Source organism: Perca flavescens, chromosome 23, assembly GCF_004354835.1.
Source record: "Perca flavescens isolate YP-PL-M2 chromosome 23, PFLA_1.0, whole genome shotgun sequence".
In the NCBI taxonomy this organism is placed as follows: Eukaryota; Metazoa; Chordata; class Actinopteri; order Perciformes; family Percidae; genus Perca; species Perca flavescens.
In genome coordinates, this window is record NC_041353.1 from 23,688,896 (window position 1) to 23,716,043 (window position 27,148).

The 27,148-nt window shown below is 39.4% G+C and overlaps 1 protein-coding gene and 1 pseudogene across 4 annotated transcripts; both read left to right on the forward strand.

Moving 5' to 3' along the window:
• Window positions 1-1,642, forward strand: part of LOC114550548 (deoxynucleoside triphosphate triphosphohydrolase SAMHD1-like) — a 19,689-nt pseudogene extending 18,047 nt beyond the window's left edge.
• LOC114549843 (deoxynucleoside triphosphate triphosphohydrolase SAMHD1) lies at window positions 1,497-26,908 on the forward strand. Of its 4 annotated transcripts, none has more exons than XM_028570128.1 (17): window positions 1,497-1,631; window positions 3,501-3,652; window positions 5,313-5,473; window positions 5,708-5,823; window positions 7,095-7,189; window positions 12,804-12,968; window positions 13,059-13,159; window positions 13,383-13,497; window positions 14,224-14,315; window positions 14,439-14,554; window positions 17,013-17,188; window positions 18,481-18,529; window positions 18,903-19,036; window positions 21,115-21,210; window positions 22,467-22,571; window positions 22,654-22,797; window positions 25,737-26,908. In XM_028570128.1, the coding sequence occupies exons 2-17, from the start codon at window positions 3,602-3,604 to the stop codon at window positions 25,758-25,760; spliced, it is 1,740 nt and encodes a 579-aa protein (XP_028425929.1). In that variant the 5' UTR covers window positions 1,497-1,631; window positions 3,501-3,601; the 3' UTR covers window positions 25,761-26,908. The 4 variants fall into 4 exon arrangements, with proteins under 4 accessions (XP_028425929.1, XP_028425930.1, XP_028425928.1 ...); XM_028570129.1 differs by having other exon boundaries at window positions 3,521-3,652; XM_028570127.1 differs by lacking the exon at window positions 1,497-1,631 and adding an exon at window positions 2,488-2,528.
• Window positions 26,909-27,148: the final 240 nt, after the last annotated feature.

The window sequence follows — 27,148 nt, forward strand, 5'->3', positions numbered from 1 at the left end:
GTAGAAGGGAGGGGACGGCATGAGGAGGAGGGAGGGGCGAGCTAGCCTCCGTTTTGTTTGACAATACTTCGAACGTCAACAAGAAGTGACGTCACCCAACATCGCTTAGAGCTCCTTTAAATTAAAACTTTTTTTCCAACGTTTCTTTTTTAGTTTTTGTCACTTTTTCTGACATTTTTGTCATTTTTCCTCAAATTTTTTTCTAACATTTTTGTCCCTTTTTCTCAATGTTCTTTTATCTTCTGCATTCGTTTGCATTCTTCAAATGCTATAAAATAGAATAAAACACCCAAATTCAATGAAGAGTATACTTACTTGTGAAGAGTGTTGTATGGAACCATCCACTCTATTTTCTTTGACAATGTGGTTGAAAGGAACCCAAATTTGTGATGTAGAAACTTTCGCTAAACCTGAGATAATCCAAGACAGTTTTTGATCAAATGATTGTTTATTTAAATGGTTTGTTTTTCATCTTCCCACTGTTCTAACAATCAACACTCTGGTTTGGTTGAAATGAAACCATAATTCACTCATGTACATGTGAAAATATGCTGGCTCTATACACGCTAAGAGTACTGTTTATTTAAACAAAATATCATTTTTGACAGAAAGAAACACCATCACTAACCCCAACCCTTCCCTAACCCTGACCTACCTAAGCCCAAAGGCTGTTTTATGCTTCTGCGTCGAATCGACGGCGTACCCCCGCAGACCCCTCTGCATCACAGCAAACCCCCCTCCGAGCCTTCCGTCGGTGACGCAGACCGCAAGGACTGTGATTGGTCAACTCGTCCTGCGTGTTGATAGTCGGTGTTTCAAACAGCCTACTGTGGGGAGTAGCAACATGCTAGTTCACTGACAGACAGAGATGGCAAAAGTACTCACTTCTCGGACTCAAGTAGAAGTACAGATACTTGTGTTAAAAAATACTCTGGTAAAAGTAGAAGTACTGATTTAACTTCTTTACTCCAGTAAAAGTAACAAAGTACAGGCTTGGAAATTTACTTAAAGTATAAAAGTAAAAGTATCCTTGCGAATGACGACCATTTTTTTTATGCAAAGCCACGTGGACTACACAAATGTACTAGAGTGCAAGCTGAGAAACTTCAGTGGACTCTTGATATGCCATTGCCTACATTTTAAATGGATGTCTACCAATAGGCCTAAAACATTCGCCTGAGGCTATTAGTAACCTAATAGCCTCATATTAGTAACCTAATAGCCTCATTGTCTCCCGTGGTCTGAAGGACTAATGTGTGTGGGTAAAGCAGGCAGTGGACCAAACCACTGTGAGGCAAGGGAGGGGGGACAAAAAATGTGTCTAAACTTAAAAAGCATTTTTTGGGGGGTTGTATTGTTTTACTACTTACTACAACCCTTAGAAAAAATGACAAACACCCCCGCCCCCCACCCGACCCTGGGATTTACTCCTATGATTGTAGATGTAATCTTATCCCCTGCCCCTCAGATACTGAGCTACGTCCCTGCATCAAACGTGCACGTTAGAGTCTGGCTTGCACACAGCGAGTCTGCTGCGGGGCGGTGGTCCTGTGTCCCGGCGAAGACTGGAGCGACTGAGCTGCCCCCCCTCCACCCTCCCCGGCCTCTGAAGGTGAAGTCATTTTCCCCAGGTGAAGTTTAAATGCACGTTTCATTTAAAGTTACATTAGTAATAAATGTAATGCATGCTAAAGGTGAGTCAGCATCGACAACAGGCGTCTATTCCATTAGCCAAAAGTCAATTCACTCCCTCGTTATTTGTAAGAGCATTCTGCCCTTTGATTAGTTTTGATTTTAGTAAAGACAAGAACAGCATAATTCAAAATATTACAAACTGCCATGTGTGAATTCATAAAGTTTACAGAGGGTGGACATTTCGGTGGCGTTAGATTACAACACACTACACAGTGCTCGCTGAGACCGATTATTTGCATATGCTTAGTTAAGGAGTATTATAAAATCCACTTCCTCTCACATATCACGGCAATACGGCTGCACAAATTAAACCAGGTGACATCCTTTACTGTCAAACTGGGAAAACAACAAATACAACGGGATTAAGAAGGCTAGTCTAAACATAACTGATAACTGTGCATGTAATAAATATCTTCTGGTTTTATGTTTGTTCGGCTTCTTATTAGCTACAGGGCCCTACAGTGTAATGGAATACAAGGATAACCAGAGCTTTTCACATCTTGACATTGGCAGGCCAGAGTAGCTGGAGATATTAGCTGAAGCGTGAAAGTGGGGATGTTGCCAGCCAAGTAGTGCACAGGAGGAAGAGGAGGAGGGAAATGTAGAAGGAGAAGGCGGTAAACTGGAGAGACCAGGCGGGTAAGAGCAGGACAAGACCACAGAAGGAGATGCAGAAATAAGTGAAAGAGAAGAGGGAAAGGAAGAATTGACTGTGAGGGATGAAGAGGAGGCTGCAGATTCAGAGAGACAGACAGAGGCAGAGAGTGATCAGGATGAGGCAGAAGAAGATGACAGGGAGGAAGAGGAGGCTGCAGTTACCCCTGGACCATATGGTTGGTTTATATTCTCCTTCCATATAAATTGCAGTACAGTAGAATAACATGTCATGTCACTCAGAGACATGCTATTTCCATTTGGTAGTATATGTTATAGGGTAAAGATTTACATATATACATAGATTATCTAATGATGTTTTACAGTTTCTCGATCACAGCATTTGTTTGACCTTTTGTTTGAACATAAGTACTGATAAAATAAGGGACATTCTGTTTCATTTTCTGTTCTATTTGTCTGTATCAGTAAATATGATCAAGCCATTTAATTCAATTTCAGCTAAATTCAGTTTTATTTACAGTATCAAATCGTAACGAGAGTTCACTCTTCTCAAGACACTTTACAAATAGAGTAGAGTAAAGCAGCCTGTGTTGTGTCCAGAGATTTTCAACAGGGGGTCCTCAGAGTTACTGCAGGGGGGCATCCAAATAATTGTTAATTTATTTAAGTCTTTTTCAAAAATGTATATGTCTTAACATAATTCCAACATATTTTTATTAAATATAAATCCCCACTGAGGATAGGCTTACTGGCCTATAGATAAGGTAGTCACTAAGGTAGTCATCCACAGATCCAGTTCATCTTAAACATTCCCTGTGCCACATGTATGTTTAACATTAAAACATGATTTATAAAATCATGCCAGCAATTATTTTAATTGCTTAGAATTCTATGCAAAAAAGTTATGTAGAAAGACTTTAGGCTGCCCTACGCCTTATTGTAGGCCCAGTTGATTTTGCAACTTAATTTTATACAATATAAGTAGTAGGGGGTCCCTGATCCGTCTCACTTTCAGTTAAGGGGTCCTTGGCTTAAAAAAACGTTGAAGACCCCTGGTTTAAACTGTAGCCTATGTATTTCTTATGTGTTTTATATGCTCTCCTTCCCTTTCCATAAGTGCCACTTTTCAATTTATCTATGGGGGCAGTAACCATCTGGTAGGTGTGGTGAAGATATTTACAGCCAGGCAGGCTGGTTTATCTTTGTACAGGTCTGCCCTGATCAGCTGTATAAACAACGTGATAGAACATTATTCGTGGGACTGTCCTAATATCGGGTAGATGCAGATACAATGTCTGACAGCTCTGAAACACCACAGAAGAAATTGAAGATGGACCATAAGGTAAGATATCGAGCCTAACCGTACATCACACTACATTTTCAGGACTGGAGAGATGAGGAAGACTAAACAGGGAAGCTGAAGAGCTTATAGAATAGACAGCAAACCTACACAATCACTAAGTCAAGATTGTATATGTTTACCATCTTTTGATGAATCTATTGCCAGTCTACATCAAAAGATGATGAGACGTTGGAGGCACAGACAATGAAGAGGAGGAAGATTGCAGAATGAAAAAATGAAGAAAAACTAGTTCACTGATCACTGAGGAGTCTTTTTACTGGTAAACTTTTGGGTAAATGGACTAGGTATGTCCAATGTTTTTTCTATTTAGTTTTACCCAGGCCTGTACTACGAAGCAAGATCAACATGTCCTGGATTTGATTCCGTTACCCAACCTTTAATAAGGTGTGTCACGACTAGGGCTGGGCGATATGGACCAAAAGTCATATCCCGATATATTTTGGCTGAATATCGATATACGATATATATCCCGATATTTTTTCCGCAAAGTAAGAGCAAATGTTTCAGTTTGTTTTAGTTTTTTCCAACGTTTTAAATTGTAAAATTTTTCTTCTACACATTTTCAGCGCTTATTTCTACATCCTATATTTTCTAATATAGTGTTGGGCGATATAGAGAAAATCAGATACCATGATATTCTTGACCAAATACCTTGATATCGATATTACGGCAATATATTCTAGAGTTGACAGTTGGTGCTCTCGCAAAATATCTTCACACTTAGATTTTAGATAAATAATCATTAATAATAGAACAGCTAGAACAGTCTGGTAAGTTCAGAAAAGTACATCACTTCACTGTCATGCAGCCTTTAAAACCAGGAAAAGACACTTATGTCATATCACGATATAACGATATCCAAAATCTAAGACGATATCTAGTCTCATATCACGATATCGATATAATATCGATATATCGCCCAGCCCTAGTCACGACGGTGCTCAGCAACTAGTTCAATCAACAAAGGGATTCCCAAATTAGCAACGAGTGCGTTCACATAAAAGAGACAAAGCTGGCAAAGATTTCTGACGCTGTAAATGCGTAAATTACAAGACTTATCAATATCATCATCAGTCAGGCACAAGTAGATCTGACCAGTATTACACTTCCAGTGCATTCCATAAACTTTCGTTGCTGTAGTCTATATTCTTTAAGTTGCAACCCTGGCAGTTAAGTGATCGTTGGAGCAAATAAAAAAGAATATAAAAACATAATTCAAACCAATCGCATTGACAACATACGACTCAAAAAGCTAACAAAGATACATAATTCCCTCCGTTAAATCTATATCTTTCATTAAGATAGTCAGGGAATGTTAACAGGGTTGTCGGTCTCTAAATGTTCTGACTTTTCTGAGTGCACCTCGCTATCTGCGCACTGAATGTAACCCGGTAACAAGTGATCCACCGTCGTGATACACAAAACCCTTGGTCGAACCAGTGCTAATTGGTCCCATCAGCATGTTATTCCTTTGGAGCTTTGAATTAATGTTTGGGCTCATTGGGCCTCATGCAAGAACATTTCCCTATTCTCATTCTCTAGCTAGATCACAGCTACCCTCAGGAGAACTGGACCTGGGTTTACTGGGACTCTTTTGGGTCATACTTGGACTGAGTTTAGGTTCTATGTGTTCTGTCAGGTGTTTAATGATCCCATCCACGGGACGGTGGAGTTACACCCACTTCTCATCAAAATCATCGACACACCTCAGTTCCAGAGACTGAGAAACATCAAGCAGCTTGGAGGGGTCTACTTTGTTTACCCTGGAGCATCCCACAACCGCTTTGAACACTCCATTGGGTATGTTGGTATGGTATCAGATAAATAGTTTTGAGTCTTAAGGTATTCACAATCTAAATTAATTTAAGACTAGTTTGCAGTAAATAACATCAATAAAACCAAAGTAAACACATTGCATACATCAGTACAGGTATAATACAAGTTCATATTTCCAGTTTTTCAGCAGAATACTTACTGTTACTACTTACTATTTCATGAGTTTTTTATTGTTGTGTATTGTGTCTGATGATAAAGGGTGGCACACTTGGCAGGTCAACTTGTTGAAGCTCTGCGTACAAGGCAGCCGGAACTCGACATTGATGACAGAGACGTCCTTTGTGTGAAGATTGCTGGTCTCTGCCATGACCTGGGTGAGTGATACACACCTTTTCACTATAACATCATGTCATATGTTTTAAATGGTTATTACTGGGTGGGATTAAAATTCAGTTTTCTGCATTTATCCTGTGTGCATCATACCATGTCTATGTTTTTTACTCTTTTACTCTTATTTGCAAATTTTGTATTAAATTTGTGAGCCGGATGCAATCTAACTTTGTTATTTTGTCCTCTTATTCTTATTCTTTATTTATAAAGGACAATACACATTAATCAACATTTCTGTAAATGTGCCAGTGTTAGCCAGCCGTCTAATTTTCAACTGTAGTCTTTTTGGCCAGATGATTTTAGACCACAGCAACAGGAAAGCCGCAAGACATTAGTACAGGTTAAACTATACAGACAGAAGTCAACAAGACATTAGTACTTGCCCTGTGAAATAGTATGAATGACCCAAAAACATATTTAAAATAAATCAATATAAAATCAAAGTGAAGCTATCCACACATTGTTAAATAAAAGCCAGTGCTGATTTAATGGTAAAGGGTATGGCAGGCATTAACAGTTAACGGCTGGTTCCTAATGAAAGCAGACACCAAAAACAATGTGTGCAATGGTTCACATGAAAATGTACAATGTACATTTTTCTTCATAACAAAGATACTGTTTTCATTTCAGTGTTGAGCTGCAAATTAAAATGTTAGAGTTCCTGCAGATGGTTCAGATTAAATGCCTTTTAGAAAAGTGAAAGGTTATGCCCTTTGACCTACTGGGAGGGCTTTTAATATGAAATATTTGCAGCAAGTGCAATAATCGTTTAAATATATAATGACCTTTTTAGACAGTCTCTCATGGAAGGCATTCATAGTGTTGACACACAAAAAGTGACTTCCTACTTCAATCATTCATTACTAATACAATAGAAAACCAATACTTTATTTTAGTGAGCAGTCAAGATTCATAACTAACCACTTCACTTTTATAGAAATTCTGTTGAAATTTGCATTGCAAAAGTAGCGATTTTTTTTCTTTTTCAAAACTCACAGTAATACTTCGAGTTTGGCATGATGGCAATTATGTTGTTGTGTTGATGGAAAATAATGCTGGATAAAATGTTCCTCATCCTGAGTTCATCAGATCAACAAATAAACATGGAAGAAATGTTGAATTTGCATCAACAGAAAACACAAAACAGGCTTGTAAGATATACTAGATCTAAAAACAGTTCACTTCAAAGTTTACCTCAGTTCACTTTGCATACAATCCTTATTAGGTTCAGTTATATTTATTTCTCCATATCTAGGACATGGACCCTTTTCCCATCTGTATGATAACATGTTCATACCCAAAGTACCATATCCTCCAGGTCCACTAGGTGATAAAATGGCAAAGTGGAAGGTAAGAAATTATTATTTTTGATGTCTGATGTGTGATATAATAACCCACCAGCCAGAGGCTATAATGTAGAGCTGGCTTTTTTGTTTATGAGCCAAAGGGAAAAATGCTTTAATCAATAATCTGATTAATAGTTAACATGTAGCAGCACATACAGTAACTCAGACCTTGTGAGACACTGATTAAGTCATCTATACTGTACTTCATCTCAGTATCATAATGCAGTCTTTTGATTTCCATAGTGATTCAAGTAGTTAAATTAAGTTTTTGGCATTATTATATATATTATATAAAGTGTAATTTATTTTTAAATTTTTTAACCTCGACCCCTTTTTCACCATGCATTCGTTTCTAATACACTGATGTGAACAAAAATCTTTGAAATTGGTCCGGCCGCCGCGAACGGGGCTGCAATTTAATCCTCCAATTGTTGACACTGTCAGGCTCAGACTGATATTAAAAGTGTCTGACAACATTATCGATCTCACGAGGTGACTTCTTGTCCGAAGACAGCGGTGTGGAGTGTGGAACGTGAGTCGGGTGAAAGGCGTTCTAAGAATTTCAGAGTACAGAAATTATAGGTTCATGTAATCTAAAAGATTTTCATTGCCGTGGCTCAATATTTAAAGGGGTGATAGAATGATTATATAGGGTATTTCACACTGTTCCTTCAGGTCTCCTAATGGGGTATGTAACATTGGTTGGGCTGAAAATGGCCTGGTTGCTATTTTATTGGCCCTTATGCATCCCTGTGTTTTGTTTTGAAGCTTTTCTTCCAAATATGTTATGCTTATGAATATTTAGATGAGCCGTGCGCTGATTGGTTGAGCGAATCCCCATATATACACATTAGAGACGAGACAGCAGGTCTCATATTCCAGACACTGCAATGTTTCATTACCAAATTCACTTCTGAGACTTTTTTATGGGAGAAATCAACTTTATAAAGCTCAAATTTGGGCCGTTTTACGAAAATGTATGGCTAATTGCAAATTTGGTAAGACGTGTCGGACTTTAGGAGCTCCACACAGTCTGACGAGAAAGCGGCAACCTGCTGGGCTCCATACCCAGGGCAAAGTCCCCCTTTGTGGATTACTGCATTATCGGGGCTCCGCGGCCGGCTGCCGGCAAAACTATACTATATTTACAGTTTGAATTTTGTCACGGCACTTATATCAAAGCTACCCCAAGGTCTTACAAAGCTAACAAAAGCTAACAGTCCGATTTCAATTTAAGGCATTTTTGTCAGGGGTCTTGTTAGGAGGAGCAGCTAGCTAGCTATGTGTCCCATTCAATACAATGGGAAAAGATCGCGGCTAGCTAGCTACACTTTCGGCATAACTATAGTATATTTACAGTTTGAATTTCGTCACGGCACTTATATTAAAGGTTCCCCAAGGTCTTACAAAGCTTAGCTAACAATTGTCCGATTTAAATTGAATGCATTTTTGTGAATTTCAGAGGTCTCTTTAGGAGGAGGCTAGCTAGCTCTCATTGATGGACTCCAGCTCACCGCGGGTTCTATCAATGAGACTCGCGGACAAGAGGTGTTTATTTCCCCGATTGTTTGTTTAAATAACTCAACACAAATATCCATTATAAGATTAACTGGAACCTGCGGTAAGAGATTGCGGGCATAACAAGCTCGCTGACCGCGCTCTCAGTCACACACCGGCCATTTAGCAGGAAGAGGGGAGCTGCAGGTCCTGGAGCTCTGTCAGGGCACCAGCGTTTGGTAGTCCAGTCACCCAGAAATGGTGAGTTTGCGTGGGTATTGAGCACCGCGGGCTGCCAGCCGCGACAGAGCTCAATCGAGCTCACAGCAGGCCGGGGTCTGTGAAGGAGGACAGGCAGAGCGGCGATGTAGCAACCCAGGCAGCACCAGCTGCTGAACTCAGACACACAGTCGGACAAAATTTGCAATTAACCATCAATTTTCATAAAACGGCCCATATTTGAGCTTTACATAAAAGATTTCTCTAGGGATGCCACCTCTTAGTCGATTAGTCGACTAATCAGTTGTTTTGGTCTTAGTCGACTAAGATTTCTTTAGTCAATTAGTCATTTTTTATGCTTATTCATGCTTAATTACTTATTTCCAAGAAACTTCTGAGCACCTTTATGGTAAACACAAGATTTAAAGTGGTGCTTTTGCAGGACTAATTGTGGAGAAACTCAGTTTTACAGATGGTTAATTAACTACATTTATATTGTGCTTTTCTAGTCTTAACCACCTCTCAAAGCACACAGCTCTGTCAATTACAGTTTTTTTTTCTTTCCAACAATTAGCAAAACCTTAGACTCAAGGAGCAAAACACTAGCCTAGATTTGCACAACTGTAAGCACATTGTCAGCTTGACACTTTTTGCAAAACATGACTGCTAAATTATAGACACACCAATCGGGTTTAAGCACTATATAAAATACAGCAGGTAAGTTCACCTGCCTTCAACCAAAATGGAAGGAGTCAGAAGAAGAAGAAGAATGAGAGTGAGAGGGAGAATCCACAGAGGAGGAAAAGGAGGTAGAGGAAGAGGAAGAGGCCCAGCCAGAGGTAGAGACACACTAGTGTTTCACAACATGGTCATGTTGTGAACCACGGATTGATGCTGAGGGAGACTGGACTAAGAGTTCAGCTAAATCTTATACAGATATACAGCGGCATCTGTCATAAGGACATTTTGACAAGGAAACAGGTCAAAGAAAATCTGTCTACAGTTACAGTAATCAGCTGCTCATTGTATGCACCATATCAGCACTTTTGATACCCATCCCTGTGACATGAGGATTGAGGGTCGAGAACGACAAGGAGGAAGGGGGCCCATTTTCACGCGAGGGTTTACGATCTCTGGCCCCAGGCTCAGCAACCCCTCATTGAGGCCCCAGGCTCAGGTACCCCTCATTGAGGCCCCAGGCTCAGGTAGCCCTCATTGAGGCCCCAGGCTCAGGTAGCCCTCATTGAGGCCATGGAGGACCCCTGTGACCAAATCTACGCTGCAGCTGTGCAAGGATGGATTTGACATTCAAGACGGTTCTTCCCACGTTGTCTTGCCAATGAGGATATCGCCTGTGATGTTGATGAAATTCTCTTGGCCGGATCCAGCTAGGCGAAGAGATAATGTCTAGTATTTTCTGTACTTTTTCAGATCTTTTTTTTTAGCTTTGTCTGTTTTTTCTGTGATTGTAACCTGTACTGGATAGAATATGTTAGGTTTGTTGTTTGTGGAGCTAACAGTGTTATGCACACTACTGTCGTAGAATGAAAACTGGGACATGTTTTGTTGTTGATTCTCCATGTTGACTGATTTGGGTATATGGAGAGAAATAAATTATATTTCCTCAGTCTGCTGCATTGGTCTTGTGTAGTGTTTGGTGAACTTATTGTAAATTTCTCTGTGTACTTCATTTACAGTACTCTAATCACTGAGAAGTAGAATTGCTAAAAGTGTTTTAGGTTAGCAACAGCAGTGTGTATATGGTTAAAACTTCATTAAGTCAAATGAAAGGTGTGTGTTTCATATGGTAACAAAATATGTTTTTTATAAATTAGTGTATAGTTTTTGCAAGTGTTTCATTTTACAAAGGTGCAAAGGTGTTTTGCTAATTGGGTGTGTGGTTGTGCTAATTGTGTGTAGTGTTTTGAAAACACTGGCCCTGTTTTGAAAATCGTGCTTAAGCAATCCAAAAAAACTGTAAATCCACTAATCGATTAGTCAACAAAATCTTATAAGTGTTAGGACAGCCCTAGATTTCTCACAAAAAAAAGTTTCAGAAGTGAATTTTTTAATGGAATAGCAGAGATCTGCGTGACCTAGATTCAGAAGACTACCTGATCTCAGGTCAGTTGTGTAGTCTATGTAAATGTTGGGGCGTGACAAAGAGAGAGACTAGAGCCAAATGAGGAGGAGCCACCAAGTTGACGTCAACTCGGCGGCTCGTTGAGATTTGCCCGTTTTCAGAGGCAGTTTCAAATTGTGAGATTTGCAGAAGAGAGAGGTGTCATTGGGATTTTGAGGTTCTATGTATGTCCTATTTACCCACCAAACTGTCATTTTTCAACTATGACAAGGTAAAATCGGTTTTGCATTCTATCAACCCTTTAAATTATTTCTACAATTTGACTGGGGTCATTATTGTTATGGTTGTGTATGTTTCTGTTTCCTGTTTAGTAGTGTTATTAGTAGTCTGGTTTTCTGTCTTGTCTTTTTTACTTCCTGCCTTGTGTTTTCCTGCCTTTTTTGTTTTATTGTTCTGCCCAGCCCTAATGTGTTTCACCTGTTTCCCAGCCCTTGTGTCACCTGTCTCTCATTACCTCGTTACCCTGTGTATTTAGTCTTTGTGTTCCCCTTGTCTCGTGTCGGATCACTGCTTTTCTGTTTAGAGTATCAGTTTGTTAGTTAACCCGTTTAGTCTTTGTGTTTTTTGGTCCCTGTTATTCCTGTTTTACCGTTACGTATTTAGAATTTTTTCTTTGCCTGCCGTTTTGCTGGATACCTTTTGTTTGTATTTATTTTCATTATTAAATATTCAAGCTCTACTCTGCCTTCGGTCTACATTTTATTTCCAATCCAACTTCTCCACCTGCTAATGAGAGTTGTTCTTGTAAGCCTTTTAGCTCCACCAAGGCTCCTCCTCAGATTACTGTTATGGTTGTGTGTGTTTCTATTTCCTGATTTATTTTGGTAGTCTGGTTTTTTGTCTTGTCTTTTTACTTCCTGCCTTGTGTTTTCCCACCTTTTTTGATTGTTCTGCCCAGCCCTAATGTGTTCCCCAGCCCTTGTGTCCCAGCTCTAATCTGCCTTCGGTCTCTGCTTTTGGGTCCGCCCATCTCCGAACACGCAACAATTATAATTTGATGGCTGCCTGTATTCATTTGAGCCTATGGCAGCCTGGGATAAAGGATGGTGGCAGGATCACTGTGTGGTTGTAGGCGGTCTCCCAAAGCTCAGGCAAGGCTACATCATGCAGGTCAACTGGCGGCATGAAGCTTGGCTGTCCATCTGAGAGCTCATATTACCTGGAGGCTGTGAACAGCAGAATGTTCAGTGTTTAGGCAGAAGTTGGGCTCACACAGAAGAGAAGAGAGATTCTGGGTCTCTGCTGGTTCAGTGTCAGACGGTCTGATTCTTTCAGCCAGAAGAACCTTGGACCAACACGGCTCAGGCTTGAGAGGATCATGAGAAGTCTTTTCTGTTTCACTACGCCATCTCAAGTTCAGTTGAGGAGAAAAGGCTAAACAGGCTGACGTGGAGAAAAGGGCAAAACAGGCAGAATAGCAGAGGACCATAAGAGCGTGGACAAATGATGTCCAAACCAGATGCAATGCTTTTGAAGCCAAACTCTTAATGGAAAAGGGTTTATCAGAATAGAGGTTTTTGTGTGGTATCAGATGTTGTCTCCCTCTTTCACACAAACCAACATCCTGTGAGTCACTCTCAATGGATGTGGAGAGTGGGAGAGGTGAAGAGGTTAGAGATATGGTGTCGTCTGGCCAACATGACAGATAAGACAAGACCTCACAGTCTGTGTATCCTGTAAAACTCTTTTTATGTCTTTATTTCCTACTTTATGTCTTTCTTTTTAAAGTCTTATGATAATATTAATGTGAATCTTGTAGCATGAAGAAGCCTCTGTAGAGATGCTTGACCATCTGGGGAAATCTAATAATCTGGAGCTGGGGGCCTATGGTCTTTGTCTGCCCGAGGACATGGATTTCATCAAAGAGATGATTGACGGACCAAAAGACCCTAATGGAAGAATGAAGGACCCTAATGCAGTCCAGGTCAGCCCTGCCTGTGTGAATTGAGTGAAATCAGTCAGTATCATCATCATCATTGATTATAATGCCATTAATATGCTCTCATCTCCACAGTGGCCATATAATGGTCGACCAAAGGAAAAATCCTTCCTCTATGAAATCGTGGCCAACAAAAGCAACGGCATTGATGTGGACAAGTTTGACTACTTTGCCAGGTGGGGCTTGTTGAACAGCTACTGTAGAGCAATTCATTGTTTGATGCAGAGTGATAAACTACTATGTATTATTTTCTCCTGAACAATTATAATGGTCCTGATCCTGATTATTATCCTGATCCTGATTTACTGTATATAAACAATACACAGCATCCTCCAGGTAGCTTTGATTAGTTTAAAGTAAGAAGTCCATTACCCATTTCTTCACTCTGTCTCTTCTCAGGGACTGCTACCACCTGGGCATGAAGAACAACTTTGACCATCTCCGCTTCATACAGTTTGCCAGAGTGATTAAAGTGGAAAAAGACGGGCTGAATCACATCTGCAGTAGAGACAAGGTGCTGACATTGTTACTCCTGCTTTTTTTAAATCCAATTTTAAAACGGCATCTATTTATCTTATCTTCATGCTTTTATTCTATACCTGTCTTATTCTATTCTATTTTATATTCTCTTTAATAAAGGTTTTTAATTGCTTTAACTCCTCATTAATGTTTACGGTGGCCGACAGGGGCAAATGCACTACAACTTAATGAAACACACGCAAATAGACAAGACACAAGCAAATTAAGAAAACATCTTCATTAATTTGACAACACATGCGCAGCATTTAGCAAACTCGCTGCAAATACACACAGCACAAGCAAATACACAAACACGCTGCAAATACACAAACAATGCAAAAAGAAAAGCCCACAAATCCAAAAAACATTTTTATTATCATATTACGAGTTTACAGACACGTCTCTGCTGATTGGGTATTACCTGTGACCTTAGCCAATAAAATACTTCTGTTTTTTTGGGTTTGTGTGCTTTTATTTTTTCATTATTTCTATATTTGCTGTGCGTATGTGTCTAAATGCTGTGCATGTGTTGTCAAATTAATGAAGATGTTTTCTTAATTTGCTTGTATTTCATTAAGTTGCAGTACATTTGTCCCCTGTCAGCCACCGTAAATGTTTTATGTAAAACATTTTGAATTGTCTTGTTGTTGAAATGTGCTGAATAAATAAAGCTGCCTTGCCTTATTAGTTGTGACTAAACTATAGACAATCCTCTAAACAGGAGGTGGGCAATCTGTATGACATGTTCTACACCAGGAACTGTCTCCACAGAAGAGCCTACCAGCACAGAGTGAACAAGATCATAGAGTATATGTGAGTAGCTAACCTGTTAACAACAATTAGCTTCTACTGATGCAGCTTATTTCATTTGCTTCATAATTCACTCTATTTTGTGGTATGCATAAAAGTGATAATATGTTGGGTATGGTCATCCAGGATCGCAGAGGCCTTTGTAAAAGCAGACGAGCTTATCAAGATTAAAGGCTCAGGAGGGAAAGAGTTCACTCTCTCTACAGCCATAGATGACATGGAGGCCTACACCAAGCTGACAGGTCTGTAGATACCACTGTGTGCTGTGAGCTTGTGTTTTAACATTAAAAACAACTGACTATTTTCTGAATCCTTCTAAGGATTTTGATTGCTTACCTGAACACAAGGAGATCAACTATTGAGGCCACAGTTGTACTACTTTGGCAGAAAGCGCACTAGTTTTGGTATTGCTAGCATACAAACGGGTGAGCAAGGAGCAAAGGAACTACACATCAAAACCTACCTCAGTCGATTTTTTTGCAGTGTAGAGCTAGTTAATCTTTAAGTTTAATAAGGAACATTTTGGAAAAGTTAATGATATATCCTAAAGGCTAAATAAAAGACACAACCCTACAAACTCTACATGCTAGGTCCGTGTACTTGGCGGCCAACGGATTTTCGTTTTGAAAGGAATAAAACAAAAAACGAAAAACGGCCAGTTTCCCAATTACCATTAGTAAATAGGAAAACAAAAAAAGGAAAACAACCCATTATTCGTTTTTTTATTTTTGATATTAAAAAACGGAAAACGAAAAACTATCTCGTTATCCGATTTTCTTTGATGTGTTTGTAGATGGAACTCGGAAATTAAATTGTGTGTATAATCTTATTCCTCATTCATTTTTTTCGTGACCCGGAAGCAATCGGAGGTAGTAAGCGGCTGCATACCCGGAAATCATTTGGACATCAATGAGACCCATGAGACCATGGACAGTTAGAATGATACGGACATAAAAATGTTTTTAGACGAATATGCTAGTTTTATATTAGAAAACCGAAAGAATGGGATGTCTTGTGGGGATATAGCAGCTGCGTTGGGTTCACAGTTTGGAACGATACGGGGTTTTCTGAGAGGAGTGTGCGGAGGTGGTGTGCTCAGCTCATGCTCATGCAGACTAGGGCTAGGTGCAATTTTTAGATTTAAATAAATCAGCAGAAGTGAAAAGAGTAAAAAAAGGGAAAGCCATATCATGGTTTCGATGTTAGTTTGTTTGACAGATATTTGCCAAATCAATGGCGCAAAACAACGTTAGAGACCTTTTATGTGAAAATGAGAAATTTTGAAAACGTTTTCGCTTCATTATTATTATTATTAGACTATGATGGTTGTCTTGTTGTGTAGACTCATTTTTGATGAATGAGAGCAGTCAGCGCTGACTGTGACAACCCCCGTATCGTTCCAAACTGTGAACCCAACGCAGCTGCTATATCCCCACAAGACATCCCATTCTTTCGGTTTTCTAATATAAAACTAGCATATTCGTCTAAAAACATTTTTACGTCCGTATCATTCTAACTGTCCATGGTCTCATGGGTCTCATTGATGTCCAAATGATTTCCGGGTATGCAGCCGCTTACTACCTCCGATTGCTTCCGGGTCACGAAAAAAATGAATGAGGAATAAGAGTTCCATCTACAAACACATCAAAGAAAATCGGATAACGAGATAGTTTTTCGTTTTCCGTTTTTTAATATCAAAAATAAAAAAACGAATAATGGGTTGTTTTCCGTTTTTTGTTTTCCTATTTACTAATGGTAATTGGGAAACTGGCCGTTTTTCGTTTTTGTTTTTTTCCTTTCAAAACGAAAATCCGTTGGTCGCCAAGTACACGGACCATGCTAGCATTGCTTTTACTGTAGAGAAATCCTGAACTTTCTGTTCCTAGTTACGGTTGCTACGCTACAATTGGGCAATTTGATTTAACTAATAGTAACAAATCACCAATCAGGCCAGCAAGATTATAGGCTCCCCCACAACCCCCCTAACAGAACTTCACACCTGGACAGTACTCAGGAAAGCCACTATGATCACACACCTCCTTCACCCATCCTTTCAGTTACTGCCATCAGGTCGACACTATAGATCCCATTAGTCTCAGGAAAAACATATATAAAACTCCTTCATTCCCACTGCCATCAGCACACTGAACAGCCAAACATAGACATCATCCAACAGCTCCACTCAGCTTCTTCTTGCACTGTTTTTGCATTTTGCACGTCTGCACAGGCAATGTTTTTATCCTCTTTCTATATGTATCTTTCATATTCTTATGTATTTTATGTCAGTTGAGCCTGCCCTGTCAAAGACAAATTTATGTCACTCGTGACAGACAATAAATGTTTTTCTCATCTTATCTTATCTTAACAATTAGGAGTAGAAGCAACTTGCTGAAGTTTTGAAGGTGTCCATTGTTTATAATGTACATGCGTATGCATATACATACGTGTTAAATAATAGATGATGATTTTTATGGTAGTAGTAGTTTATTAGAATAATCATACATTTTCAAGAACAGAATTAATTAAGTAATTCTATTGTATAGGCCTATTTATATTGCTTTATTCTTTGAGTTATGCCTCTGTTAACAATCACTTATTTATTTGTAAAACACTATGAATTCATTTGTGACCTTTTCTTTGGTTTGGTCTATACAGTGTATGGTTTTAACTCAGCTGTCTTTTACTCGGTTTGTCCTGTAGATCATGTGTTTGAACAAATACTCGAGCTGGATGAGGCAAAAGTCCCCAACTCTTCCTCCGTGGAGCAGGATGAGGCAAAGAAGCTGGCTGAGGCAAAGGAGATTCTAAAAAGGATCATCTCTCGAGATCACTACAGGTTTCTGGGTGAAACCAAGCCTAGACAAGTCCCAACCAGGGTGTGCATTAATGTCTTTGTGTACCTGTATTACATCACACTTCTGTTTGACACATTATACTGTACAGTACAGGCCAAAAGTTTGGACACACCTTCTCATTCAATGTGTTTCTTTATTTTCATGACTATTTACATTGTAGATTCTCACTGAAGGCATCAAAACTATGAATGAACACATATGGAATTATGTACTTAACAAAAAACTGAAATAACTGAAAACATGTCTTATATTTTAGATTCTTCAAAGTAGCCACCCTTTGCTTTTTTTGCAAACCCTTGGTGTTCTCTCAATGAGCTTCATGAGGTAGTCACCTGAAATGTTTTTCACTTCACAGGTGTGCTTTGTCAGGGTTAATTAGTGGATTTTTTTCCCTTATTAATAAAAAAAGCAAAGGATTGCTACTTTGAAGAATCTAAAATATAAGACATGTTTTCAGTTATTTCACACTTTTTTACTTGTTAAGTACATCATTCCATATGTGTTCATTCATAGTTTTGATGCCTTCAGTGAGAATCTACAATGTAAATAGTCATGAAAATAAAAGGAAACCCATTTGAATGAGAAGGTGTGTCCAAACTTTTGGCCTGTACTGTATATTCTTACTGAGGTTATGATAACACTGAATATTACAAAAACAGGTTTTGATATAACATAGCTGCTGTGCTCCTTTAGTGGTTGATAATTTCACATTGCTTGTTACTGTTGTCTCTATTATTTTACATTGAGGATGTGATAGCAGTGGGAACAACATCATAGGATCAAATGTTGCTTGGACTACATCTACAAGAAAACAGATTTTTTTATTGTGTGAAAACTACTTGCGTCCACATTAGCTTTTCCAGGTCATTTTCACACAGTCAAAGAAAATTAGTCTTTTTTTTTTTTGTTAAAAAATTGTTAAATAACAAAACTGTGCATCAGAGCCAACATCTGGTAAGGTGCTGTTTATGGTTGCTACGTTGTCTGATTAGATCGGGATGACTAGTTGTCCTCTAACTTTGCTGCCATACAGAGTCCCGTCTGTGACTGGACTACAGACACTGCTGGTTACCCTGCCAGTCCCCTCCTGCTCCCTTAATACAGCCAGAGTCACAATATAGTTGTTGATATTTACATATATCTGGAGATTTAAGATTCATACACTCTGATTTAGAAAAGCTCTTATTTAGTGTGGACAGAGAACCTTAACTGAAAAACAACGTCGCGTGGAAATACTTTTACTGTGAGTTGTCAAGATGGAAGGCATTTTAAATCTTGTGTCTCTCACCTTTTTTCCTCCCTCCCTCCCTAAGGAGAAGATTCGTGGTTTGAAAGAGGAATTGGATCAAGCCAGACAGGATGGTAACAAAAGCTGTTGTTGGTGTTTGGTGGAGGTGTTTAGTAAATGGTACATTGGGAGTAAAAGCCACTTGCTGAAGTTTCGAAGCCATCCCTTTTTGATTATGTACATTTAAATGATGAATGGCACCCAATTCTGCAAGTAACAAAGTTGTAATGATGAATATACATGCCAGATTGAGATAGCTTTCATGAATGAAGGAACAAAAGTTTTAAGACTTAGACTAAGACTAAAAGAAATAATGAAGAAAAGTAATTTCATCCCATATGTATATTTTTTAGTTTTGTGAGTATCTCAGTTTACAGTATCAATTATTTATTTGTGAAACCCAATGAATGATTGTGTGACCTTTTCTTTGGTTTGTGTTTGACTCAGTCTGTCCTGAAGATCATAATTGTGATCCAATACTCAACCCTTGCTCTAAAGACACGGCTAAAGCATGTCAGAATCTATATGATGCCATCTCTCAAACCCTCAACAACTTCCAAGAGTCGGGGAAACCCACAGAGGTGTGAACTATGTCTTTGTGTGCCTGTATTACACTTAACTTCTCTTTGACACCTTGGGCCCTATCTTGCACCCAGCGCAATTGACTTTGTACACCAACTAGTGCTGTCAGTTTAACGCGTTATTAACGGCGTTAACGCAAACCCATTTTAACGCCATCAATTTTTTTAGCGCGAGATTGACGTTCTTTTTGGCCCAGCAAACTTAGTAGTTTTTTCACATGCTGTTGGAACAACTACTAACGTTAGAAAAACTACAACACCGGATCTAGCTATACCGGAAACAAAACAACATGCACGCTGCCACTTGTTTACACTTTCTTGCGAGCCGGCCAAAGAGTAGTACACGATCCGTTCTGCCTGCACGATCCGTTCTGCACATGCGCAAGATAATACTGTTTTACTGAGGATATGACCTGCACGATCTTTTCCACGCTAGCCTATGGCTAGCCTCCACCGGGAAGCTAACGTTAGTTTAGCTAACAGCTAATTTGGCTAACCGCTAGCTGACAGCTAGATTCAGTCTAAAATAACGTTAAGTCAAACTTAATGGGAGAAGCAGGCTACAGCTAAATTAAGACTTTACAGTAACAATAAAGACAAATATTGAGGGATTGTATTTTAAATGAGCACAAGTAAAGTAGAACTGACGTAACAGCTGTTATATATGTTAATGTTTATTTTCAAGTTTTATTTTGAGGGTCTTTTAAAGTTATTACATGCTGTCTCAGCTAGCGGTTAGCCGAATTAGCTGTTAGCTAAACTAACGTTAGCTTGGCTGTCAAACTGGAAGCGTGGAACAGAATGTGCAGGGTCGTAAATCCTCGTACAACAGCGCATGGACCAACATTTTGCGCATGTGCAGAACGGATCGCGCATGTGTTGCGCATGTGCAGAACGGATCGTGCAGGCAGAACGGATCGTGTACCGACACATACCTGCAAACCAGTCGCTTTTCTTTTTGAATAGGGTCCCGAGACCCGGTGCTAATACGGCACCGGTGCCTTAGCGACCGTTATCTACCGGACTGAATAGCAACGCAGATTTCGGTGCCTTATTTAGGTGCCACTTAAAATGCCTGCGCTTCTCTCTGATGCTCCGAAAACGGATGTTAGAGGGAACTGAAACATCTGCGCACAGGAGTTCAGTCAACACTACACTTAGCAGCAGGTAACGTTAGCCTATCGTTAGCTAGCAGCTGGATTAAACACGGTTAAAACATTTACAGCTAAACGGTGTAAAAGTGTGTCTGTATTTCACCGAAGATGTTTCCAACACCAGACTGTAGCTGCCGTTGTCTGAAAAACACAGTCATGATTGCATTCACTGTAATTGTAAAATACCCTTTTGTTTTCACCGTTTTGTGCTCCTTTTTTTTTTTTAGATCAACTTTTTATTGTTTTATATTTTTGAACCCGACACAGACGCACGTCGGTAAATTAGGGAATTTGCGCTCCCGGGGGGCGGTTCAGCGAAAAGAGGAGGCGTGTTCAGGCGCAAACGTTCCCTTGTGCTATTTTGTAGTTTCAGAAAACAATTCCGCCACATACCAGGAAAAACCTGGTCTAAAGTCAGTGGCATTAGTCTAAAGTCAGTAGCTCGTTATTCAGATGCTATTTTAGGGGTGCATGCTTGGCCATAATGTAGCGTGTGTACATTACCACACTTAGAGAGAGAGAGAGTAATTTATCCCGCCGATATAATAGCAACAGCGGCCGAGATCCGCCCATAAAGCTACTTGTGTTTCAGATCGTTAAAATAGGGCCCCTTATCTATTTTACCGTGCCTATGATAACACTGAATATTCTCATCAGATAGGCCTATTGAAAATTGATTGTTAAGATTAGATTTTGTTATAACAGAGCTTGATGTTATGCTCATCTTGTGGTTGATAAGTGCACGTTGTTTTGTTTTTCTTCTGTTTGGAACAGCTCTATTTTGGGGTGAGAAAAATGCTGTTTTAGATGTTTTTACATTGAACTGCTTAATGTGGACATACTCTTACTGTGTGTTGTCAAGTTTGAATACATTTTAAATCTCATGTCCCTCACACTTCTCTGCCTTTCTCCTCCCTCCCCAAGGAGAGGAAACGTCGTTGGAAAGAGGAATTGGCTGCAGCCGTCCCTGAGGGAGGCGATGGGGGTGTCACGCTGACATCAGAGGACTTTGTAGTTTTAGTGAGTTTTTAGTCTAATTCCTTTTACTTCACTTTTTTAAAATCTTAGGTTTGTTGATTATAATTTGATTTGTAAGATGTTGCTTTCCTCCATTGGTATAATTTACTAGTGATGGCAAACTGAAGCTTTCTGAACCAGTGAAGCTTTCAATCCAATTGTATCGAAAAAAAGGTTCAATACTCGAAGCTTCAGTACTCTATGAGGACATCTAGGGTGAAAGGAAGAAAAGCATTTTGTCACAAACTGTTTCACAGATGCTCCTGGGACGCGTTGTTATGTCCCAGTGTACGTTACGTATCGTTTGTTAATTGTATAAATAAAAATATTAGATCGCGACAAAAATAAAACCGTTTCACAGATATTAGGCATGAATGTTTTTGAGTCGAAGGTGAATACATTTTGTGTATGAATTCATGGATAAATAATGACATAAATAACTAAGTAAAAATTGCAAAACTCTGCACCAAGATTATTTATTATTTTTATTCAGAAACTTAACTGTCTGTAATGTAAATCTGAAAATACAAATACAAAATCATTAAAATCATGAACTCAGGTGATGACGGGAGCTGGCTGAACTTTGCTCTAATTTTCGGGATAATTAGGGCAGGATTCGGGATTCGGGACACGTGCTTGGAATCCAGGATGGTCCCAAATTTTTCGGGACGTCTGGTCACCCTATTTGGGACAATAATGGCGCTTCTGGACAATAACTGTGCTCGTGGACAGGTCATGGGGATATTATTGTGTTTGGTGACAAATGTTTGTGGGAATAGACATCAAATGTCATTTTTATTCAGAAACAGCATTTTTTCCACTGTTTCAGGGCTGAGCCTATTTCTTTTCTTACCTGCAATAAACTCTCTACTCGCTATAAACTTTCTATGAACTCTCTATGCTACTTGCTATAATAATCGCTATAATAATCGCTATAATAATCTCTTTATATTCACTAACTCTCCTGACTCTGCTACTGCAACAACCCACAAATACGTGCCCTGTGTCGCACTATTTGTAAAGCTTTGAATTCAACTCTGAAGCAGTCACATGGGTGTGTGTGAAAAGAAGCTTCGGACGTCACTGGTCACGTGATTATCTCAAAACGAATCAAGTTCCGATACAAAGCTTCATTCCAAACTAGTTCATTTCTTTGATACATGCCTCGAAGCAGGGGGTTCACAGGTAACATCACTATAAATTACTTTTATTAAAATGGGATATTAAAAACAGAGTTCTCTCTCCCCCTTCTCATTCAGGTCACTACTTTTGACTATGGAATGAATCACAAGGACCCCATCAATAATGTGTATTTCTACAGCAAGATAAACCCTGACACAGCATTCAACATCACCAAAGACCAGGTCAGAACTAAATCAATCACTCCGTATGGCAGCCTCTGTTATGTCATTATTCTCAACTCTATGCTGCTGTCATTCTTGTCAGAAGTCCAAGCTTCTCCCAGAATGCTTTTCTGAGCAGCTGATCGGGGTTTACAGTAAGAAGAAGAAGACTGATGGGCCGACTGTGGAGGCTGCCAGGAAGCACTTCATCAAGTGGTGTAAAGATAAGGACTTGCCAAAACCTCAGGTAATATTTAGATCTAGGCTGTTATAAACTTAAAACAAAAAATAAGGAAATTTGTGTTTGGTGTATTATTTCTCTGTGGTAACAATGCTTTTTGGCAATAAATCTTATACCGTTGGAAAGCCTGTTTAGTTCCCTTTCAAATGGTGCCCCATTTGTAAGGAACATTCATTTGTGGGATGAGCAGCAGAGCTGAGAATGTGGGTTGCGCCCATGAAAAATTTGCCAAATCGTCTCTGACAATGACAAACAGCTTTTCTTTGCTGTTGCTATTGACTCTTGTTTTGAGCTTCTGGTAATCCCAGGTGCTGACAATCAGGTGCCTAATTCTGCAACCAGTGGCCATCCCATATCTCCACAGTCTGGGACCAAACTCTATCCTCCAAGACGACAACCCTTGTGCCCACAGAGTGGGGTTTATCAGAGACTACCTCCAGAATGTGGGAGTGGAGAGGATGGAATGGCTTGCCAGCAGTCCTGACCTCAACCCCACTGAACACATGTGGGATCAGCTTGTGGGTGCTGTTCGTGCCAGAGTGACCAACACAACCACATTGGCTGACTTGCGACAAATGCTGGTTGAAGAATGGGATGCCATCCCTCAGCAGTGTGTGACCAGGCTGGTGACCAGCATGAGGAGGAGGTGCCAGGCTGTTGTGGCTGTGTATGGTTCTTCCACACGCTACTGAGGCTCCTGTTTGTTAAGTGAATACATTGTTAAATTGCCAATATGTCTTGTTTCTTCAAACTTCAATCATCCAATCCACCAAATGAGTCAATGGCAGAATAAGCTGTTTGGCATTAGCATAGAAGATTTGGCAAATTTTTCATGGGCACAACCAACATACTCAGCTCTGTTTCTCATCCCACAAATGCATGTTCCTTACAAATGGGGCACCATTTGAAAGGGAACTAAACAGGCTTTCCAATGGTATAAGATTTATTGCCAAAAACCATTGTTACCAAAGAGAAATAATCTACTAAACACAAATTTCCTTACTTTTTGTTTTAAGTTTATATAGCACAACAGAGTCATCCCTCCAGAGGGCCCCTCTGGAATGTTGCCCTCTGACCTGGTACCTCAGCAAAATTGGAACCATGTGTATCTGAACCCCCCATAACAGAAATCTTCAGATACTACATAATATTTAGATCTAGGCTGTTATATATAGGACAAGTACTGTGTGGGGCCCTTAGGTTGGAGGTTCTATTATCAATGACTAAGATAGTTTGGTCTATAGATCTAAGAAAGTAGGGGAAAATGCCTGTAACAATTTACTAAAGCTTTATCCCTTATCACTGTCACTTAAGACAAAAGAGCTATATGACAGCTAAGACATGAAAGGGGAGAGAGAGGGGGAATGACACGATGGAAACTACTCAAGCTCGGAACCGAACACAAGGACAGAGCCTCTATACAGTATATGGGCTCTCATTGTTCCACCAGGCCACCCAGGCACCCTGGATTAAGGCCAGTCATTAAAATAACTCACCTTTCAGCGAAATTTGCCGTTTTGTAGGTGACCTACATGAATCGTGTAGATTCAATGAGAAAATGTTTAGGGGGGGGGAGGTTAAGTACTCGGGCCTGGTGCCCGTTTTCTGGCGTATGACTATTTTATAAAAATAAATAAATTTAAAAAGTCCACATGGGATTTATTTTGATGCGCTGGATTCAACCATACTGTCTATGGATTTAACCAATCATTGAACTTCCACCAACCAATGAAACGAGTTCCACCAACTAATGAAACGAGTTCTAGCCACCAGATGCAAAGTAGGGCAGGTCTTTGCCGAAATGTCAGAGTGCGGTGCCAGTTTGGTCTCTGTGGTAACGCGGCAAAAAAAAAAATGGAGGCAAAATTGATCAAACTTCAAGCATGTAGATACAGGCAGCTTTAGTTGAGAAAGTAGTTAAAATAAATGGCGCTGGGAATGAATAGAGGACAAGAGGACAAGGGTGGAGACGGGAAGCCGTTTAGCACTTGGTTTCTCAAACTGAGGGAGCCGGGTGCTTCTGCAGCGCATGTTCAAGGAAGACACTGGACGGCAGCAGCGGTAAGAAAGAGCTTGCTAGTTATTAGATGCTAGTCACAAAGCTTCGGTCCATGTAGTCTGTCATATGAGTGCGTTACCGGCAACGACCACTACCGCTGCGACTGCGTGTGCACGTTCATAGCGGAACATGATTTGTAAAAGCTATCTGAAGCCCAAACTGCCTCGACAAAGCTGTCTGTTTGGGATCAGCATGGCAGGTATTTAAACATAACCGCCTTGTCCCAGAGTCTATACGTCTAGTTATATGAAAAGATAAACAGTACAACGTTTTTAATAAATGTAAATAAAGCAGCTAATATCAACATGGACAAAATCATGAATGTACTAATTCGCTTTTTTGATGATGACCTGGCCAAAGTAGTAAAGTTTAGTTTTCACAAAGATTCATTGTAGAATTATGATATTATTGCAATATGTAAATCCACATTGACTGTTTATTTAACATATGGTTGGAAGAAGTAAAAATTAATCCAAAAGTTTTTAGTTTAAAAAAATGATGACTTTTATTATTTTGTGATGTCAGAAGAACTTTAACTGTTTTGCCAGTCAAATTAACTTTAATGAGTGCATATTGAAATATTACACTGTTGGTTGGCAAAAAATGCATCTTAAAATGCATCAGATTGATGCTTTACAATATGGAATATTTAAAATTTCTTCCGGGGGAGCCTTACCCCTAGAGGGGTAATATCCTTCTCACCTTTTTGAAGTCATTTTGGCTCGAATGAATGATCATAAATATAATCATCAAAACAGTGATTTATTTTCTGTCCATCGACTAAAAACTTTCAGTCTAGGGCCCTGCCTCAGTAATGACAAATCTCACCCTTCTGGACCACTCTTGTTAATACTCTAAACACTTCTCTGTCTTTATTTACATGCAGTATGGAGAAATTGCAGCACCGTAAATCATCCCTGGGGGAAATATCCACAACAATCCACCAGATGTTTTGGAAAAAAGTATGAGCACAGTGTAGTACCAAGATACATTACTGCATGTTTGGGTCATATACTCAGTTTCTTTAGAGACCTGTTCAACATTGAACACATATCTTTGTTTTAGTTTGATCATTAAACACACTTTAAATGTCTTGGTCTAAACTGAAGCATATTTTAGATAATTGTTTTTTATCAGTCACATTTAGGCTTCTCTGTGTATTCAGTGTGTATTCCTTATAATCAGGGCATGCTTTAAAGCACTACCCACATGGAATGGAGTTAAAGTGAATATTTAAATTGTGGTTTATGGATTTTAAATATTATGAAGGTGTTTGGTTTTTATGTTAATCTGTGTGAATTAATGTGATAATCTGATTATATATTCACTTTGTATTGCATCTATCAAATGAAATAAGAATTATGATTACTATTACCATTATGGTAACAGTATACTCAAGCCAGGGGTGTCAAACTCATTTTAGCTCATGGGCCACATCCCCCTAATGTGATCTCAAGTGGGCCGGACCAGTAAACCACTCCAGAAAGATCAGAGACTGTATCTGCCACAGAGTTTCTGGTCAGCTTGATGTTGGCAAACGCAAGTTGCTTCTGCTACGAGGGCGTTTTAAGGCAATTGTAGGAAAAAAATAATGTTACAGAGGGGTAATATTCAGAGAAAAAAGATTAAAGTTGTACATTTACAGAAAAATAACTGATATTCTCTGAGATTAAAGTGGTGAATTTGGAATTGGAATTAATTACTTCTCTGCAATTTTCACACTGGCCCTGGGGCCTGGTTGGACCCTTGGGCGAGCCAGTTCTGGCCCACGGGCCGTATGTTTGACACCCCTGCTCTAGCCTATATCACTGTTTCTCACTGTACTCGTACTATATAGCTCAACTTGCTTTGTTCAATGTAACATTCAGAGTGTGATTAAGATAAACTCTTAATATTGTTGTGTTTTGCTCATAGAGTATTAGATTATTAATACAGTATATATTTGGGGCTGTAAAGGGAAACCTACCAAAGGGATTAGAACCTTTCAACTGTATCCCTAATGAGACCGGTTGATGACAGATTGTGCCTGCTCTATTTGAAATAAAACTCTTGTTTGTCCTTGTGTGGTTTAACTTGTCCAACAGATCAATCATAAATCAAATCATAACACTTGTGTTTTTCAGCTGGTGATCTATTATCCCTTTTGTTGTCTTCCTGATGTTTAAAGGGACTCTAAGCGATGTGACGCGTTTTATAGGCAAAACATCTCCTCACTATCTGCTAGCTACCTGTCCCCTGAACACACTGTAAAAAACATATCCTCACTATCTGCTAGCTGCCTGTCCCCTGAACACACTG

Excerpts from the sequence above, each read along its gene's own strand:
- LOC114549843 (XM_028570128.1), top strand. The coding sequence starts at position 3,602 with ATGTCTGACAGCTCTGAAACACCACAGAAGAAATTGAAGATGGACCAT. Across the intron at positions 17,189-18,480 it reads CTAGACAAGTCCCAACCAGG|GAGAAGATTCGTGGTTTGAA; the intron begins GTGTGCATTAAT and ends TCCCTCCCTAAG. Across the intron at positions 21,211-22,466 it reads CAGAGGACTTTGTAGTTTTA|GTCACTACTTTTGACTATGG; the intron begins GTGAGTTTTTAG and ends CTTCTCATTCAG.